Here is a 22,023-nt window from a genome sequence, read left to right on the forward strand (position 1 = left end):
GATAATTCCTATTTAAATAATTTGGTACATTTGAGTTCTAAAAGCAATAAATTACAACTATTACAAGAGTTTCAAATTATTAAACAACAACAAAAAATATATATAATCAACTTCCAATCTTTCTTATAACTCCAGATGCACACTTCTTCCCCCTAAGTGTTAGTATCTCCACCCTTTTATTTCCCGAGTTGTTTGAATGGTCTTCTTTCAAGCACTTCTTTGGCTTGATGACTCTTTCTCCTATCTTCTTTTGCATTCTTCTTGGCCACTTCGGCCCTTTCACTACAAGAAAAATGGTCATAGACAACGGTTAAAAACCGTTGTCTATTAGATAAAATTTATGTTATTGAAACAAGTGTTGTTGTAAGTCTCGCACAAAGACAACGATTTTTTAACCGTTGTCTTAAATAGAAAAGGCAACGGTTAAAAACCGTTATCTATTAATTGTTGTTGAAAGTCACACAGATAGATACCGATTTTTAATCGTTGTCTTTTCTATATAAGCTGTACAATGGTTAAACTTCAGACACAGATGGTCAGGCATTTTTAAAAAATAATAATTAATTAGTAAACTTTCAATTACAAAAATGCCACCACGTTATTTTACCCGTCCGGTGTTTAACTTCGGACATAGATTCTTCATATGTATATGACTGATTTTGTACTAGTGGTTGTCTATTGAGTGTTGTTAAAACCAATGTTGAAAATTATGTGCCTAGACAACAGTTTTTAACAGTTGTCATTTCGATATAAGACAACGGTTAAAAACCATTGTCTATTGAGTGTTGTTGAAAATTACATGCATAGACAATGGTTTCTAACCGTAGGTTGTCTTATATATCAAAGACAACGGTTAAAAATCGTTAGTATTTTGTCTCACATTCATAGACAACGGTACAATTGTTTTTAATCTATTTTGATTTTAGGAATAATATAATAATAACAATTTATCCAAATACCATAAGTATAAAAGTATCAATTCATTAGTACATTGATCTTCTACAAGTATGTAAGTATTTCAAAATATACAACAATTCATCATCTACTCCAAAATACAATGAACAATTCCAATCACCAAGTCTAAATATTGTTCACAAAATTCTAATCAAATGCATTCCTACTCTATATAATTTGATATACAATCTACCAATTCGTAACGTAACGCACTAGATCAATATCTATTTTGTCGTAAACAGTTTGTTGGAACTACATGCCAAAAATATATAAATTGAAATTGATAGGGAATATACCCTGGGATTACCGCAATACGTATTTTTGGCGTTTATACGGTATCGGGTACGGGTCTAGGGGTCTATATAAAGGGCCCTAGCCCTTCAAGTTAGGGACTTTTTTTCCCTTTCTCTTCCTCTCTCTAGAAATATGCTAGAAGCAATGCTCCACCTTCTCTCTAAGTTATTCAAGAACCATCAATAATAAGGAGGAATTGAGAGCTAATCTATGGATCTACTCTGCTTTACACATAATTTCTATACACCATGTATACATACAAAGTACACAGGAAGTAATTAACACTATCAAATGAATTTACAGTATTAGAAATAATGAAAAAAATATGATAAAAATCTTACCAGGAGGGGGATTCGTCACTTGTGAGAATCGAATCGAACGCAGGTTCTCCCTAAATTCTTTTCCATAAAGAAAGCTCACTTGCCACTTGAGCTACCCATTGGGCTCGATGGAAGGAAATAGTAATTGTCAAGCAGAACTCATGTTGTAGTAGGCAATTATCATACACGGCATATGTTTAGAGCATTCTTAATAGTGAAGTCTTTTTGTAGCTTTTGAGGAATTTTTGTAGATGCGATTAGAAAAATTGCTTAATATCGAGATATCTGACATCTTAAAAACCGTAACTGACGTAATCAACTAACCACATCTAACTTCAAAATATAGATGTCTAGTCCTTCATCCTTAATTTAACTTCTGACATTCAAAGAGAATATGTCTTGTTTGTAGTGTCATCATAGAAAGCAAACACAATGCAAAACTTACACATAAAGAGCTGTTTTTAAGATAAAAATATATAAATAAAAGAATTTAACATAATAGCTTACCTTCATTAGCCACAGGCTCAACATGGTTTACTCAGATGCATAATATAAGTATATAAAACGCACAAAGACAACAGTTTTAAAAAATCATTGTCTAGTGTTGGGTATTCAAAGTGCCGTTAAAAGACAACACACAAACAACAATGGATAAATAAAATCATTGTTTTTAAAAAATCAAACGCACAAAGACAACGATTTTAAAAAATCATTGTCTTTAAAGTATTGTGTATTCAAAGTGCGGTAAATTAAAAGACAACACACAAACGACAAGAAGGCATGGTAGAATTCTTCTAGACTGACTCTGGCTTGGTACAATATTTCTTGATGCTTTTGTTGAACTTGTTGTCCAAAAGTTAGAATATATACCTCAAGCTTTGATAATTTCCTACCATTGCATCAATGTCTTCTTCTGTTGTTCCCTTCATTGTCTCCCCAGTTCCGGAAAAAGATGGGGCAAAAGACCTCGACTCAACTCCTCCATCTTGCCTCTATGAGATTTAATCTCTCAGCTCCAATATCATACACTATAGTTTTATTACGTAATTCTTTAATTACTCTTAGACAATATTAATAAGCCTATTCAAATAATATCACTACTAACCAAAAAAAAATAAAAAATTATCAGACTTATCAGTAGTCATCTATATTGATTGCATTAAGAAGACATAATTTATTTTAATAAGAAACATGTTAGTACATAATTTTTATTTTCGGTTATAATTATATACTGAATTGATCTGCATTGATTTGGTTGGAGGAAAAGAACCTATGAATAATCCCGGGCGACAGAGCCAAACAAATTGAGTTGGAGCAATCAAACACTAAAAATGTTGGGAATAAAAATTAGATGAAATTGTTCTAAAAAAAATTAGATGAAATAATTCTTCTTCTTCTTCTTTTCTTTCTTTTTTTTTTTCTTAGATTTATACACTTTTCATTTTTTCTTCAGAACTAGTATGGTACCCGTGTGATGCACGAACTAACAATTTGAAATATTTAGATTATTTTCATATATAAAAAGAAAATATGAACTTTATTCATTTATATAGTTTTGTTATTTAATAGTTATGTTGATTTGATATGAAAAAGTGTTATGCCGTGGACCTGGGTCTACATTCACATACACTATACTTTACATTCACAATTTGTAAACTCCACATTCACACATTACAGGATTATATGTTTAGTAACTATATTATCACTGTTATGCATTCACACATTCAAAACTCTATATTCATAGGTCCTATACTCCATATTTAATTCCACATTCACACATTACAGGGCTACAAGTTGCTAGAACTTCTTAACTCTATTACAGATTCACACATGCATAACTCTACATTCACGATTTCTATACTCCATATTCACAATTTGAAACCTCCACATTCACACATTTCTAGGCAACTCTACATTCACAATTTATATACTCTCCATTCACACATTGAAACCTCTACATTCACACATTTTTGGACAACTCTATATTTAGCAATATGTTTACTAAAAAAAAAAAAAAAAAAAACGACGTAGCTTTGGACCCAGGTCCACCTTGCAAGGTGGACCTGGGTCCACAGCATAATTGTTATGAATATAGATATTTGCAATTAAAATATGAATTGATATTTAAGATGGGTAATTAGTTAAAACATTTTTTTTTAAAGTTCAATATAAATTATTTAAAATTACAAATTATTAAAGACTTCTTGGTAAATTATATTATTAGTTAAAGTATAACTTCTTCCAAAGTCACCGCAAATACAAATTTTGAGACTTTTGGGATATTGTTAACTCTAGAATCTAGATGCAACAACATACAATTGATCGAGTATTGACAAAAACTGATTTCCTCAATAACAATTTAACATGCATGAGATCATATTTGTCACTTTGCCCTTGACTTTTATTAATAGACATTGCATATGAAAGCATTAACTGCAATTGTCTTCTTAGTACTTTGAATGACAATATTAAATCTATTATGGTCATAGTCATTCAAAGAATCACACTTGAGTTCCTACAATGCACATGTATTTATTAATTATATGAATTATAAAATAAACATATCATGTAATAATTTTAAAAGTATTACTAAAACATTATATAATAATTTGACCTAAAATTATAACAATATCTATCAAACTAAACATATACATATAGTAAACTGTTTAACATTTCGTATTGTTAAAACTAAAACTACAAATTATATGAGGTATGTTGTAATTATTTGTGTGGATGGTCATTACTTTTTATTTTGAGTGGTTAGTTACATCCCTAAGGATTAGGGATTGGAGCGAGATGTATAAATATTGTAAATGTCCGATCAGTAAAGAATGAGAAAGTGATTTCCCTCTATTGATTTTCCTTCTGTCTTTACATATTATTTTCCTTATTAATAGTGATCTTATTACAATATCTTACTTGAGATACTATTACGATTGTGTGGCAAACGTAATCGAAGATCAGTCACGCGAGGAAACGACCCTAAATCACAACACGTTATCAGCACGAAGCTCTTGGTCATTCCTCGGTGAACGATAATGTTCTCAATCACCAAACGTGAATTTACAGAGCACGCCCTTGATGGGAACAATTACCTAACTTGGAAATTAGATGTTGAGATATATCTTGCTTCCAAATCACTACGTGAGACTATAGTTGCCCCGTCACGGAGCACCGATGCCCAGAAGGCACAAGCACTCATCTTCTTACGCCACCATTTAAACCACGACCTTAAGAATGAATACTTAACTGAAAAAGACCACCTGTTCTTATGTACTTCCCTCATGGATCGATTTGACCAGTAATCTTCCACAGTCCTTTCTCAGGCACAGTTTGACTGGCTTAACCTCTGGTTTCAGGATTTTATATCCGTAACTGATTATAACTCAGCGCTGCACAAAATTGTCTCGTAGCTTAAACTGTATAAACACACGATATGATTTAAGAAAGATATCTCATTGAGAAAACTCTATCTACTTTCCATGCGAGTAACCTTGTGTACTCCAACAGCAGTACATGACAAAGAATTATGTAAAACATTCTAAGTTAATTTATGTACTTCTTGTTGCTAAAAAACACAGTCAGTTATTGTACTTAGAAGTTAGTACAATTAAAGCATATTTATAAGTTAATTCATGGCTTATCAAATCTCCCCACACTTAGACCTTACTTGCCCTCAAGCAAGACAAAACCAAGTTAAGCAAGTTGAAATATCGGTCCTCTCGAAAACAATCATACAATTCCAAAGATCAAGTAAATAAGCTATGCACAAGAAATCAATGATATGTTGTTCCTCTTTCTACTTTGCAAAAATGGAAAAGTAAGTGCGGTACCCTCAATTTACTCAAAACGTAAGGACGCCCAAAAACCTCAAAAACTTTTTAAAATAATGATTTAATTTTGAATGATACCATATTAAATTATGATATACAATAATTTAATATTAAGTTTACAAATTGGCGTCATCATTGTACGAGGTATATTACGTCAAGTTTTATGATCATTCATATTGCATCATGCATCATCCAGAAACAAGATTCCACTTCTTTAACTGGTCTCTATTCAAGCCTGGAGGAAAATGATTTCCTCCATAAATAAAATCAAGAAAAACGGCTCTTGTCGGCTTGACTCGACTTTCATATACATAAATGATAAATATTAATTAATTGAACACAAAAATTAATGTGTGATTAATACAAATAGAAATGCTAAGAATATTCACCCTAAAAATTTGTATTCCCTCGTTCTAGGTCTCTACGCTTAGGCCGGATAAGATGGTAGATATATGGATAAATTATGGTGACTTGATATATTTTTAAGTGGCAAAATTAGTGCATATAGTGCTCACAAAGAACTCACTACATTGGATTAAACTTATTAACTTCAACAACGCAGCGGGCTTGATTTTGAATCCTCACCCTCAATCTATCACTGAAATACTAACTGAACTATATATACGCTAAGAATACTCTGAATGAGTATTACTTCACTATACCGATCTACGCTTTGGGGGAATGGATTGGAAAGATTAAAAAAAAATTAAATTGACCACCTTTAAAGTTAATGATTAATTAACTAATCTTGTGAACATACATTTTGAATAGTAACACTCATCACACTACGTAATATATGGTTGGTAATTGTGAATACTATTAGTCTTATTATTATTAATTATGTTAGGTATGGTTAGTGACTTGAGTGGTGGAGAGTGACTGTCTTTTAACTTCCTTATTGTATAGCATTATGTTGTAATTGTTTTGAACTGATAATACAATTTGGATTTCCTCATCTGGTATCAGTTAGCGTTAGGTCTTCCTATTCAACCACCTCCCAACGCCATGTCGACAAATTCCTCCGAGTGTACGTCACCGTTGTCGCCATACCAGCTCCGGCCACCACCACAAATTCCCTCTCCATAGCCCATCACTTCGTCTCTATCAAACTCACAACCAGAAACTACCTTTTTTGGCGAACACAAACTAGTTCCGTTCCTCTGTGGCCAGGGCCTTCTTGGCTATGTGGACGGTGAGCTCCCGTGCCCTCTGGCAACACGTGCATCGTCGATGTTGCCTTCGTCATCTACGAAGTAACTTGATGACACAGTTTCGAAACAAGAGGCTAAAGTCGTTGGTTTGAGAGGCAGGTAGTTCTGTAAAACAAAGAGACTTCGACTCGGCAATAGAGACTATACAAGAGATGTTTCTAGATGCATATCAGTACTTGGCAGAAATCCCATCGAAATACTGGGCATTGTCTCATGACGGTGGACACTGGTTTGACATTTTGACAACCAACAATTCTGAATCTTTCAACAATACACTGAAGGGTTGTCGAATATTACCTGCCACTGCTATCGCCCGACTAACTTTCTATAAATTAGTGGCTATGTTTCAAAACAGGCGTTCCATAGGTGAGTTAATGCAACAAGTTGGATTGCGTTGGCCAACTAATATTGATAAGCAACTTTTATTGTGTTGGCCAACAGTTACTTCCCAAAATTTAGTCACTTTTATTAGTTAATCCACGAAGCTTACTTGGTTCTTTGGACTAACTGTAGTAAGTTACGTGACATGATATACTTCTTTTGGGTTCTAAGAATAAAATGTATCTTTTGAGCCAAATTCTAACTTGGTTTTGAAAGGTGTATTTTGTTTTTGAGTATGTCCAACTATGGTGGAGAACTATGTCTTCATTATTTAGTTGGAACCAAATATTGATTATTTAGGATGCCCAACTATTGGTGGGGAATTGTATCTTCATTTATTAGTTGGTCAAATCAATTATGAGTATGTACATCATTAATTTTGTTGAAGAACATTGGGAGTGATCATTTAGAAAGAGATCATTAAGATGTTCCACTAAAGATTATGGATTTAATTATTGTCTCCATACATCCCAATCCAAATTGGATTGTATGTCAGACACTAAGTCCATGCAATTCCATAAGTATTAATTTTGTATTTGTTCATATAAATTCATAAGTTCAAATTATCGAACATTTGGTTGTGCAACATATTTATGAAAATGTAACAATATTAATGAATTTATTAGAACAAAATCATCTAACTTGTGGTGCACTGTTATTTAATAAATTCTTTAGCGTTTAATAGAGTCTTTAGTTTCTTCAAAATTGATCCTTGGCCATTTTGGTTTGTAAGGCTCAAATCAATTTTGCAAGACTTATAAGTAAAACTCATTATGCTCAGTTCATTTAAAGTGGACATTGAGATTATTTGGGAAGTTATGGTGTATATTAAGATTCCAAATTTATGAACTTAGAGTTTTTGGTTCATTGTCTAAGTTATTGGAATACTTCTATGACTTAACTATCTTTTGGTTGTTTTAGTGAGTATGAGTGACAACGTGTCAACTCCAAGCTCTTAGCTGTTAGATGTAGTGTTTAAGTTCAGTTATAAAGAAGTCGTGGAATACAGTTAGCATTATGTTGGCATTAAGAGATCTCTACTTAAGGCATGCTTTTAAAGATTTTAATTAGAGATCATAGAGTGTACTCTTTTGTACAAATGTTTTTGGATGGCTTCTTCTCTTCAGTTGTGCACATAATATAGTTTGAGAAACATCCCTTACGATACGAGAATAAACGTTGGGTTTGTTCATGAAGGACCTAAGTTGGAGAATTAAAATGCATGTGACCATGATGAATAAAATGGTGATAGTAAAAAGAGGATGTAAATGTCGTTCCGCTGAGGATTGGGACTATGACACGTACTTGTATGATATGTAGAATTCTAGGCACTAAAGTCTTGAAATTCACTAGAATCCAAGCAAACTAAGATTAAGGAATGGAAATAAAAGGATGCAAATTAAATAAGGAATAAACTATATGATAAAAGAATGAGTCAGATTAGGGGTATTACAATGATGCTCTAACAAACTTAGAATTAGGGGAAAAACAATTAACCAAGGGATTTATTGGCAATGCACTCAAGAATTCAGTTCAGCTACTTTCGTAATCAATAAACTAGAATTAGGCCTCAAGAATTCAGTTCAGCTACTTTCGTAATCAATAAACTAGAATTAGGCTAAGATTGCCCCATTTTCGTGATGCATCAATCATAACCTTAAACACAAAAGCATTGTAAGCCACCAAATTGCCCCTATTTTCATAGTAGGAAAAATTATGTTGAAATTGATAAGGCTTGAGTCTTTCACCCAATTTTCATTGTGATGAAATCCTCTCCAAAACAAATCAATAAAAGTTGCGCATCAATTATCAATAAGAGGAATTTATAATCCAATTCAAACATAAAAACCCTATGTTAATAAATTATCTCCTTTATGCAATAATCATAAACATAGCATCAAGAATAGCAATAGAACCCTAATCCAAACTCAGAAGCAATCTACTCATGCATTATAAAAGTAAACAAAGCAAAGCAATAATAAATAACCATAAACATGGCAAGAAATCTGAAAAAAAGTAAATTCAAAAGTAATGTTTGACAACCTTAGCGATCGTAGTCATATAATTATATATTTCATATATTATTGCACATAGTATAATTAAAAACAATTATTAATAATAATCAACACAATCAATTCATATTTCTTGGCTCCGCCCCTGTATGTGCTAATATAAACCTGGATTGATGGGATACATGATATTTATTATACAACACATTCAGATACGGTACTCATACTGCTCAGTAGGCATCAATACACCATCTAGGATTCTGAGTCAAGTATGATCCAAATATGGCTAACGGTCTACCATTCAAAAGGCATCACTCATCAACGCTGGAGATCAACATTGCTTCCGCTTCCGCTACTACTACACGGTGTCAAGTTTCTCGTAGTGTAAGATATATTAAATATAATATATCTATAATATATCTATATAATAATATATAAATATAAATATATATATATATATATATATATATATATATATATAAATATACGTATATATATAAGTAAGAGAAATGGGAGGAATAGGAAATATAAAATTCTATTACTTCTTTGAAAAGGAATACAAGATGGATTGTAATAGAATGGGATGATTACAAATGTAAATGTGCTTGCTATTTATACATTAATCAAAGCAAGATTTAAGGATATTATGTGGAGACGCATGAGCTTCGGACGACGTGCAAGCAGGTGACAAGCAGCATGTGATGTGGGATGGTGTCACACTGCAATTTGGTCTTCATAGATTGTGAGCCACACATTTATGTCATAACAATTGTCCTAACAAATTAATTAACTACTTGGTTTAATATTATAATAATAATATTATTATAACATTGCCTCCTTTAAACCAAGTTAGATATATTGGTCATACCAATATCCTTCTTCAATTTGAGAAATGTCTCCGTCTTCAACGGCTTCGTAAAGATATCAGCAACTTGACAGGCACTTGAACAATACTCAATGTTGATTTGTTTTTCAGCAACCAACTCTCTAATTTTGTAATACTTGATATCAATATGTTTGCTGCGGCCATGAAAGACAGGATTCTTGGACAACGAAATTGCAAATTTGTTGTCACAGAAAATAGTTGTAGGTGCTTCCTGCTTGTGTTGTAAAAATTCCAAAATTCTTCTCAGCCAAATTGCTTGAGTAGCACAATTTGCTGCTGCAATATATTCTGCTTCTGCGGTTGAAAGTGCTACAATCTGCTGCTTCTTTGAAGACCAAGAAAATATGGCTGAACCAAGATAGAAGGCATATCCTGATGTGCTTTTTCTGGTCTCAACATCTCCAGCCCAGTCACTGTCTGTGTATCCAGCAAGCTCCACAACTTCATTAGTAGAGTAAAAAATTCCATCATTACTCGTACCTTTGACATATCTCAGAATTCGCTTTGCTGCAGCCCAATGTGATTCTTTTGGTTCCTCCATAAATCTGCTGAGTATTCCAACTCCAAAAGAAATATCTGGCCTTGTTGCCACCAGATACCTCAAACTCCCAATTAAGCTTTTATAAGCTGTAACATTCACATTCTTACCAGACTCATCTTTGGACGCCTTTAACTTTTCAGCTACTGGAGTTGAAACTGGTTTGGAGTTCTCCATTTTGAACTTTTTCAAAATATCAGCAGCATATTTCTTTTGTGAAATAAAGATTCCACCATCCATCTGAACAACCTCAAGGCCAAGAAAGTAACACATAAGACCCATATCAGTCATTTCAAATCTCTTAATTAGTGCTTCCCTGAATTCTGAGATTAGCTTCAAATTATTTCCAGTAAAAACCAAATCATCAACATAGAGACAGATTATAACAACGTCACCAGAATCAGTGCATTTGACATACAAAGTGTATTCATGAGGACATCTCATAAAACCACTTTCAACAAAGTAAGAGTCAATGCAACCATACCACGCCCTAGGCGCCTGCTTTAAGCCATATAAAGCTTTTCTCAACCTGTAAACTTTAGATTCCTCCCCTTTCTTCACAAATCCTGCAGGTTGCTCAACATATATCTCTTCTTCAAGAAAACCATTCAAAAAAGCAGACTTGACATCCATTTGATGCAATTTCCAATCATTTTGAGCAGCAAGAGAAATAACCATTCGAACTGTATCAAGTCTACTTACTGGAGCAAAAACCTCAAAATAATCAATACCTGGTTTCTGCTTGTAGCCCTTTGCTACCAACCGTGCTTTAAAGCGGTCAATATCTCCATTTGACTTGTATTTGGTTATGTAGACCCACTTTACTCCAATTGGCTTCTTTCCAGGAGGTAATTTTGTTAACTCCCAGGTACCATTCTTTTCAATGGCACGAATCTCCTCATCCATCGCCTTAAGCCAATGAGTTTCTGTAGCAGCCTCCTCAAAGGAAAGAGGGTCACAGTCTGCAAAAAGAGCAAATTGAACAATCTCTTCATCAGACAGGTCATTATCATGACCCACAACATAATCCTACAAGCGAGCTGGTAATTGGCGCTCGCGCTGAGATCGTCGAACAGACGACTCTGGTTGCGAAGGAGACTGGACATTATCTGGAATCGGTTGCTCATCAACAATATTGTCAACAACAGGAACAACAACTGCCCTTTCATCTTTAGCTGACCAATCCCAGGCACTATATTCATCAAAAGTGACATCACGACTTATAACAACCTTTTTAGTTTCAGGGTTGTATAGTTTATAAGCCTTTGAAGAGTCACTATAACCAATGAATATACACTTCTCTCCTTTATCATCCAACTTCTTTCTCAATTGATCTGGCACATGTGCATAGGCCAAACATCCAAAAACCTTGAGATTTCTGATAGAGGGTTTTCTTCCACTCCAAGCTTCTTCAGGTGTCTTATCACGAACACTTTTAGTTGGACACTTGTTCAATAGACAGACAGCACAAGCAACAGTCTCTGCCCAAAAAGGCTTAGGCAGATTTTTAAATTTCAGCATGCACCTCACCATATCCATGATTGATCTATTCTTCCTCTCAGCCACTCCATTTTGTTGTGGAGTGTATCTAGCTGTCATCTGGTGCTGAATACCTTTCTCCTTCAAAAAATCATCACAAGCAATATATTCTGTACCTCTATCAGTTCTCAAGATTTTGATATCATAACCACTTTGCTTTTCAACAAAAGTCTTAAATTGTTTGAAAACATCACATGCATCAGACTTTTGCTTCAGAAAGTAAACCCATGTTTTCCTACTAAAATCATCAATGAAAGTAACAAAGTACTTACAACCTCCATGTGAGGGAACCTCCAACGAACACAGGTCTGAGTGGATAATCTCCAACTGTTTTGTGGCTCTCCTTGACTTGCCCACGGGGAAGGGACCTCTATGCTTCTTCCCAATCAAACAAATCTCACAAATACGATCAGGGACATTTACAACAGGTAAATCAGAAACAAGCTCCTTTTTCGCTAGATAATTTAATCCAGAGAAATGGAAATGTCCAAATCGCATATGCCATAACCAATTATCATCACATATTTCAGAATTGAAGCAAGCAAGAAGTGCATGATTGATTTTCAAAGGAAATAGTCGATTTTGGGACATATTTACCTTTGCAATCAAAACTCCCTTAGCATCTACAATGGTACAACACCCCTGAGTAATATTTATCTTATATCCTTTTTCTGACAACTGCCCCATACTCAACAAATTTTGGTGCAGTTCAGGAACATAGAAAACATCGGATATAAAATTATGAGTACCATCTTTCAACTGAATAGAGATTTTACCTTTTCCCAAAATTGGCACTTTTGACTTGTTGCCAAATGTCACTTCAGACCGGACTGATTCATCTAGTTCGGAAAACAATTCTTTCTTCCCACACATATGGTTACTACACCCAGTATCCAAGAACCATATCTTTTCGTCTGCAGAAAAACTATTACTGGCCAAAAGTAAGGTTTCAGAACTCTCACCGGACTTTTCAGCAATATTTGCTTGATTTCCACGATTGTCCTCATTGTACCAGCAATCTGCAATCTTGTGCCCATACTTGCCACAATTATAGCAATGAAATGGAAATTTGCCTTGTTTGGCATTACCTCCACCTCTTCCTTGGTTGGAGTTACCTCGTCCTCCTCCTGTGTTGGAGTTACCACGTCCTCTTCCTCTAGATCCTCCTCTTCCTCTTCCACGACCTCTACCAGATCCTCCACCTCTTTGATTAGGGCCAGACATATTCAAAGTGACTTGGCTCTTCAAAGCTTCTTCTACAAGTGGCTCCGATTTTGACTCAATCCTGTCAATATGACTTTCTATCATACCTTTCAGCTCTGCAACTGATAAGAGCTCGGTTTTGTGTGACTCTGTAATTGAAGCCACCACATGGTCATACTTCATCGGCATAGTTCGAAGAACTTTTTCAACCACTGCACCATCTTCAATCTTATCTCCATATAACCTCATCTTATTCACCTGATCAATAAGACGAGTGAAATATGCATCTACTGTTTCTGTAGAGGTCATCTCACATCGATCGTACAACCTTCTCAACGACTGCAACTTCGACTTTTGTGCCCGATCAACTCCTTTGTTTGACACCATTAGGATGTCCCAAGCTTGCTTTGCTGTTTGAGCCCCAGCTAATTGCCCAAAAATTGAGTAATCAACACCTTGGTGAATCTGCCCCAAGGCCAATTGATCGCGCCGTATAGCGGCTGCATCAGCTCCTTCTTGTAGACCGGGATCAATAAAGCTCCAAAGATTTTGGGCTTTCAAATGAGTGGTCATCATAATTTGCCAATAATTGTAATCGAGTTTCCCGTCTAATTTGGGACCCGACCATACAATATTGAAATTTGTGACCATATTTCACTACGGACAATATCACAGGGTTGGAAGGTTGACTGGCTCTGATACCAAATGTAAGATATATTAAATATAATATATCTATAATATATCTATATAATAATATATAAATATATATATATATATATATATAAATATACGTATATATATAAGTAAGAGAAATGGGAGGAATAGGAAATATAAAATTCTATTACTTCTTTGAAAAGGAATACAAGATGGATTGTAATAGAATGGGATGATTACAAATGTAAATGTGCTTGCTATTTATACAATAATCAAAGCAAGATTTAAGGATATTATGTGGAGACGCATGAGCTTCGGACGACGTGCAAGCAGGTGACAAGCAGCATGTGATGTGGGATGGTGTCACACTGCAATTTGGTCTTCATAGATTGTGAGCCACACATTTATGTCATAACAATTGTCCTAACAAATTAATTAACTACTTGGTTTAATATTATAATAATAATATTATTATAACACGTAGACTATTCTGTATGGTTAGATTATTTTATCTAACATCTTAGAATTCATGTATTTAACCATTATTGCTTCAATTCTTGTGCCTCGTCTGTTTCTCCCTTGCTAGTTACGTTGTTTGATGTAGTTAGTGACTTGACCCATCAATAACGAATGAAAGGAGGGGAGTGCGTGATAATACAGAAAGTTTTACGCACAGTTGAACAATTCACGCGTTTTTGTTTTTGTTTTTATTAGTAAGATTGATGTGGATCGGAGCAGCTTTTGAATAATGCACATGTGTATACATACGCAAAAAATGGCTATCGTCCTCAATTGCCGTGATTAAGTGCATTACTGATCACAGATTCACTGTTATTAGACAAATTGTATGCATAATAATATAATTAATGTAAACCGAGTATGTGAGTATGTCGTTCCAAACTTAGCACATGATATAATAACATAAAAGAAGAGTTAATGATTCCCACGTTACTTCAGTCCCATCATTCTCACTAAGTCACTGGATTCACACCAGGCCATTTTCCAAGCCTTGTCACTTAATTTTGAAGGTAAACAAGTTCATTCATTTAGTAGGAGGGAATTATTAGAATTCCCTCATTTTAACGGAACTAGAATTTCATGTCTCTTTTGAGATTTTCAATTCTACCTGAAAATTGATGTTTCATTTAATTTGTCTATTCACCTTGCCCTCTCGTCGCATATCTTCTGCTTCTTTGGTCTCTCAATACATAATACGCTAGCTTGAAGACTTGCCAACACTCTCGTGCCTATCTTTTTGAGCAAAAATCAATAGACATTGCTTGCACTCAAAACAAAGACAAGCAAATATAAAAGTGTCTAAGTACAATCAAAGCAATCATACTCCTACAATGGTTGTGTAAACAAACTATGCAAAACAAGTCAAGAATGTGTCGTTCCGCCCACTACTTAGAGATGTGCTGAGGTGAGTGTGACACCCTCAATTATATCAAAATTTAAGTTAACATAACAAAACCCCAAAGATCACTCCTAATTTTTCATTGCATACCTCTCAACACACTTATCCACAAGCTCTCAACACACTTATCCACAAGCAAAGGGCGTGATTCAATCTACAACATCCACGGGCCTACCAAGTCAAATGAAACCGTACTATATATAATGGGAACGATCCGTTGTTACACAGTGGACCACGGTCCATAGTGTTATGTGGACCATGGTTGTCAAATGAAATTGTACTTTGCTAAAATAAAACTATTGCGTGGAAAATTAAGAGTTCATAATACAACTAATATCCAAATCATATACACAAGGCAAATTTACAACTTCTTATACCATAATCTCATTGCATGACGCTTCCCTTTATGCTACAACCAGTAATCCAATTGCACATGACACACTACCAATAATGCAATAAAAAAAAAAAAGATGAGAACCACTGAAAATGAATACAACAACAATGCTACCCAAAAGAGAATTAAAAAGACTTAGGAAATTCAAACCAAAAGTAATATTTATTTAGACTATCATTTTTAGACTAAGTATTTAGACTGGCGTTATTACAAAGTTACAAATATTTAATTTATTTCAGTGACAATTATAATCATTCTCTCATATATTATTTTGCATTTATATACTTGATTTAAATAAACAAATCCATCATTCAATTACATATGCATGAACATCTCATATATAATCTTGCATTGATATATTTTGAAGTACTTATTTAAAAATAATAATTGGTAATTATTCTATTCGCATAATGCGCTTGAAAAACTAGTACCTTGATACACGACAAACTCAATGTTGTTAGCCGCCAACTTTGGGCTAGAGTGGGAGTATTAGGACTAGACTTCTAAGAGTTAGTATCCTTATTGTAATATACGAGTACTATTTTAATCTTTTATAAACTCTTATATGTATTATATATATAATGCACATAGTGAATTCATTGAGTACATTTATTATTCATTCCGTTGAAGAAATACATTCTCATTGGACAAGTTATGAGAGAATATTATGCAAATATAAAGTGATTTTTAGCTTCTCCCAAAGAAATGGTATGAAGCATTATTTTAATATGGTATGATATACCAATTGATCATAATAGGAAATCCGCGGGAATGTTGCTCATCATTCTATGAACGCATATGACGTCAGAGTTGATATTATCCTGTGCCAGAAATAAAGTTTTTCAAGCGTTGTTGCACCATAATAGTATCCATTCCAAGTCGACGTAAAAATGCCTATCCAATAAAAACATAACATAATCAGCAACAACTACTAAAGAATGAACCATGCAAGTATGCAACGAAACATGCACGAGTTATGAGTAATAAGAACAACAATATGTGTTAGGAGTAATAAAAAAACTTGGATCAGAAGACCTGCTAGCAAGGTCTAATCATCTATGTAGTGTACCAATTAATATAATTGTTATATCATGGATCAGAATTTTTGTTAAATTATAGATTTTGATCTAAAAATTATGTGCTTTTAGTATATAATATGTTAACTGCATATTATATTTAGGCAATTTATACAATGGACCGAGGTCTGTATTGTGAAGGTTAATATTCTGTACCTATAGTTAAATATGCTAACAGCAAACGCATAATCTTTGTTGGTTGGAGGCTAGTGAAGGGTAATTAAGTCCAGTACCAAGTGGCTAGGAAGTTTGTTGGGTGGGCACGGTGAAGGGCCAACACCCTATCTTTAAAAAATGTGGCGGTACATATGGAGACCAACCCCGTCTCTCAAAAATGTAGTTAAAGCTAGCAGGTGAATATTATTTCGGACTAAAAACAAGGTGGCTGGACTATGGTCAATGGTATAATTTGCCTTTTTGTGTTGTACCTTGCAGAGAATTGTATGGTAGATCTTGAGATCCACAGTGGAGAAGCTTGCACTCACAACCTCAGCACCTTCTTCTTCAAGAATCTGAATGACTTTATGCATCTTCAGCTTCTTGTTCTCCGATCCACACACTATATTTATCTCCAATAATGTTTCACTTTCTTTCACAGCTATTTCAACTGGTACTTGTAGACTATCCATTCTTGCTTTCAGCTCATTAATGTGTTTCTCTAGCTGTTTGATGTAGTTAGTGGCTTGATCCAACAAGTCCAACACCGACGATTTTTTCTTTTCCTGTAGTACCTCAGATCAAAAACAAATCATTCATAAATAATCTGAAGCCCTAATAAAATGTCATCAATATATATAGATTTGAATTGAAATTGCTAAACTCATCAACTATAACAGACAGTTTTCACCAGAGACGACGAGAGAGGCGAGCTGAGCATAAAGACCTTTCTGTTTTTGTCGCCGTTGTTTCTCAGCCAAATGCCGCCCAGCTTTTGGTGTCCGGAAGCTAGGGTTAGTCTCCATGTTTTGGGCTAACAACCTTAGCGTGTTTTTTTTTCCTTAAAATAATGCCTATATATATATAGGCTTAAAATGGCTATCGTCATCAACTGTACAGAACCCAGAAAAACAGGTCACAATAGAGCTCTCATATTTTGCATTGTTTTTTTATGTGCTATTTAAGAGGGAGAGAAGTCGCAAGACAGAAGTTTTTTTTTTTTTTTTAATAATGTTTCCAGGCGCCCAATTGTATGCAGGGCCGTCTAGATGGGCCCTCGTCCTGGGCCTAACGTTGGGAGGGAACCTTTTTATTTTTTAATGAAGTTAAAAAAATTACTTACATATGCAAAGATTTGAATTCATGACTTCAAAATTATAATTTAATTATTTTCAATTAATCCATACAACCTTTTAACTTCATATATTAAGGGGCCTTTTTTTTTATTTTGTCCCGAACCTATAAAATGATAAGACCGGCCCTGACCTCATGGGCCATCTGGGTATGTCAATGTGCCTGACACGCATTCTGCGGAAGTCTTTAATTTTTTTTCTTTCTTTCTCCTGCCAAAAACCCACCGTTGCAAGAGAACAAACCCAAAAAAAAAAAAAAAAAAAAAAAACGCATCTTCCCATCCGTTAAAAACCATCCCATTTGTTTTTCACTATTCCAAAAACCCACAAAAATGTACTAAAAAAAAACCCACAAAAATCTTTTGATATGGATGCTCTTATGTATATGTCGTATTTTATACTTTTATTTAATAAATTATCTACCTATAAATAAACTAAATGTATCAAAAACTAAATGTATCAAATATATTAATTATAATATATACATAATTTATTAACTAAAGTAAAATAATACGGCAATGTTTCTAATTACATATTTATTAACTGCAGGTATATAAATATATTAACTATAACTACATAATATATTAACTGTAATATGTACCTAATTTATCAATCGATAGTACATAATATATTAACTAAAAATATATAATTTGAATTTATTTTACATCAATTATACGCTAATACAAAGTTAATAATTATTTTACATCAATAAAAATAATTATGACAACAAGAAGAAGAACAATAATAAAGGGTAATCATTTGAACGTCACTTCTGTCCCGTGTTTCCCTATCTGTAGCTGGATTCACACCTGACAGGAGCATTATTGGCCAAGCTGTGTACCATAAATAAAAATATATTATTTATATATATAAAATATATTATTTAAAATTAAAGTACATTGTTTTGTATATTAGAGAAATGTACATTTAGTTTAAAAATAATGTATTTTTATTATATTAAAAATGTATTTTATTTTTAGGGAAAGTACATTATTTGAGTACTAAAAGTACATTATTCTATATAATGTACATTTAGTGCACAAATAATATACTTTTAATATATTAAAAATTTATTTTATTATGATTCACATAGCACTGTGTGGACCATACTGCATATAATAATTTGCCCACCTAACTCATCCCTCTACTTTAAAATTTAAGTCATACTTGTATAACACCGTCTAACATGTTTTAATTCGTAAAAGAAGTCAAATCTATAATAATTGTTTGTTACTTGTGATATAAATCATAATACTAATTACAAAAATTTTAATACGAATTTGAAATTAAATAAATTGTTACTTTATATATATATATATATATATATATATATATATGTGTGTGTGTGTGTGTGCGCGCGCGCGCGCGCGCGCGTAAAATTAATGATAGATATTGTAATACTTATATGTGAAATGTTACTTATGAAAGAAATTGTAATGCTTGTAGAAAATTTAATACCAATTTGAATTAAAATTAAATTGTTACTTATGATAGATATTGTAATACTTCTATGTGAAATTGTGATACTATTTAGGATATAATTGATTGCTACTAATGATAAATATTGTAATAGTTATAACTGAAATAGTGATACTTACACACCCATTTGTTTACAACCCTACCCGTCTTACGAACAAGAATTTCTGAGACGGTATTACATAAATTGTTGTCTTTAAAATTATATCTTACTAACAGATTACTCCATATGTCTCATTTTATCAGTCACGTTACTGTTCATCGGTCAAATCAACTCTGTTTTTTTGCTTAATTTCATTTGTATTTGCTTATGATTATTTTTTTTTTTGTTTAATGGTACTTTTAATGTATTAGTTTCTAAATATATAAATTTTATATATTAATTCTAAACTTAATATTATGAAAAATTAAATTGTAAATAACTCCATTCAAGATTCGTTAATAGAACCAGACACATAAAGTGTGACAAAAAAAGTATATTATTACGAGTGAGTCTCTTGTGAATTAAACCGACGAGGACCATGAATGAGGATCCGTTAGACGGTCTCATAGTAGAATTTTATTATTATTAAATTTATATTCATCGTTATTCATGTGACATCCGCATACAATTTAAATTCACTTTTAGCTCTATTAAAAAATATTTCCTTTTATTTGTCCCAAGGTAATGAGAAAAAGTCTAGAAGGGAGGGGTGTGAACACAGTTTTCTCAATTTCAAAATTTAGCTCTAAGTCTCTAATGCCTTCCTGAATAGTTAACGGTAGGAAATTTTACACCTATGATTAGGAAAGAAAAAATGAGAAGGGGGAAAAAAAAGAAAAAGAGAAAAAAAACAAAACAAAAAACTGAAAAAAAAAAAATACATTTATGCGCCTGGGCGCGAGAACTGCTCCTCACGCAGCGTGAGGCACAGTATCTTCCCCCAATGGGACCCACAAAACCTGCCAAAATTCCTCTTCTTGCATGAGAAAAAACTACCCTAAATCCCACCTCCACATTTGTTTAAAGCCCATTCCTTATATTTTACTATTTCAAAATTCCCCTAAAACTCACAAATGGGAATGGCCTAAGCGATGTTGAATTTTGAAATATAAAAGCTTGTTTCAAAAACTTTTATAATATCCAACTAGCGCCATATGTTTGAGAGACGGTGCACATCTTTACAAATTTGCCTCCTTTGGTTTACTATTGTACGAGGTGAGCTAATTAAGATTTTGTGGTGGATGAGGTCGGCCGAACAGGGGTTCACTGGATGTGTATATGTAAAGGATTAAAATGTCTATTGTCGTCAACAATACAGAACCCAGAAAACAGGTCATTTGTAGTAGTTGTTGTACTGCAATTCAATTGTCCGTCCAAAAACTACATCTCAACATCAATTCTGTCCCACGATTCGCTCTCTGTAGCTTTGTAGCTTGATTCACACCTGACACGTCCCTCTGCTTTTAAAATTAGATATTATTGTCATATTAGGACATATATATATATAAATGGTTCCCGTGCGGGTGATGGTCTCAGATGCAGTTGTGCGAGTTAAATTTGAACAATTGGTCTTACTTAAATTAACGTTTAGGATTAACCGTGATTAAAAAAAATGCGCAGTGGTAATTTGGTCTTTTTACATTTAGGTCAAATTTAAGGTGCATGCTTAAGGTGCGTGGTTTTTTTGTTTTTTTTTCTTTTTAAAGTGCGTGAATTTTTGTGCTTAAGATGAGTCAATTGTTGAAACTTAAGGTGCGTGAATTTCCTTTTTAAGGTGTGACGTGTGTTTCCTTCTTAAGGTACGTGATTTGTATGTTAAGGTGCGTGATTTGTGTACTTAAAGTGCGCCATTTTAAACCTTTAGGTGCGTGGTTTGTGTGCTTAAGGTGCGTGGTTTGTTTTCCTTCTTAAGTTGCTTTGTTTTCCTTCTTAAGGTGTTTTGTTTTTCCTTACGAATTCCTTTAGGTTGTCTATTATCCTAGGTGCTCAAATGAGCATTAATGGAGGACATGAGTTTTTTTTTATTTAATTTTCATTGATTTGAGCCATTGATCTAGATTTGATCAATGGCTCAGATTTAACCCCATTTTTACTTGGGAGCAATCCCGAACCTGAACCGTTCCCTATATATATATATATATATATATATATATATATATATGCTAAGAATCCTTTAAGAATAGTACCATATAAGAGAAATAAGAATCAATTTCAGCCTTACATCTGTAAAAATTCGACGAATTTGATAAGATTGTAAAAAAATGTTGTGGCATTTTCGTAATTATAATCAACTTTACTACGCAAATTTGATCACTTAAATATGCAATCTTTTAACAACTAAATATGCAAACCTGGTAAATTTTATAAAATCAACCAAAAAGTTAAATTTTAAATCTAAATTGTAAATGTTAGACCTTAAACAATAAAAAGTGAACCACTAAACAAAATAAAAAAAAAAAACTCAATCATAAACTCCAAAATCAAAACTCTAAGTGCAATGCACTTTCGCAAAGTTTGAGAAGATTTGCTGCTATACAGATGATTTAAATACAAGTTTGAAGAAGAT

The 22,023-nt window shown here is 33.3% G+C and overlaps 1 protein-coding gene across 1 annotated transcript; it reads right to left on the reverse strand.

The window, feature by feature from the left end:
- Positions 1 to 16,396: 16,396 nt before the first annotated feature.
- Positions 16,397 to 17,671, reverse strand: LOC116015757. Its single transcript, XM_031255930.1, has 3 exons — positions 17,564 to 17,671; positions 17,138 to 17,431; positions 16,397 to 16,527 (listed from the first exon to the last, which is right to left on the reverse strand). Exons 1-3 carry the CDS (start codon positions 17,669 to 17,671, stop codon positions 16,450 to 16,452), a joined length of 480 nt encoding a protein of 159 aa, XP_031111790.1. The 3' UTR covers positions 16,397 to 16,449.
- Positions 17,672 to 22,023: the final 4,352 nt, after the last annotated feature.

The sequence above is a fragment of the Ipomoea triloba genome, chromosome 4, assembly GCF_003576645.1.
Source record: "Ipomoea triloba cultivar NCNSP0323 chromosome 4, ASM357664v1".
Taxonomy (NCBI): domain Eukaryota; kingdom Viridiplantae; phylum Streptophyta; class Magnoliopsida; order Solanales; family Convolvulaceae; genus Ipomoea; species Ipomoea triloba.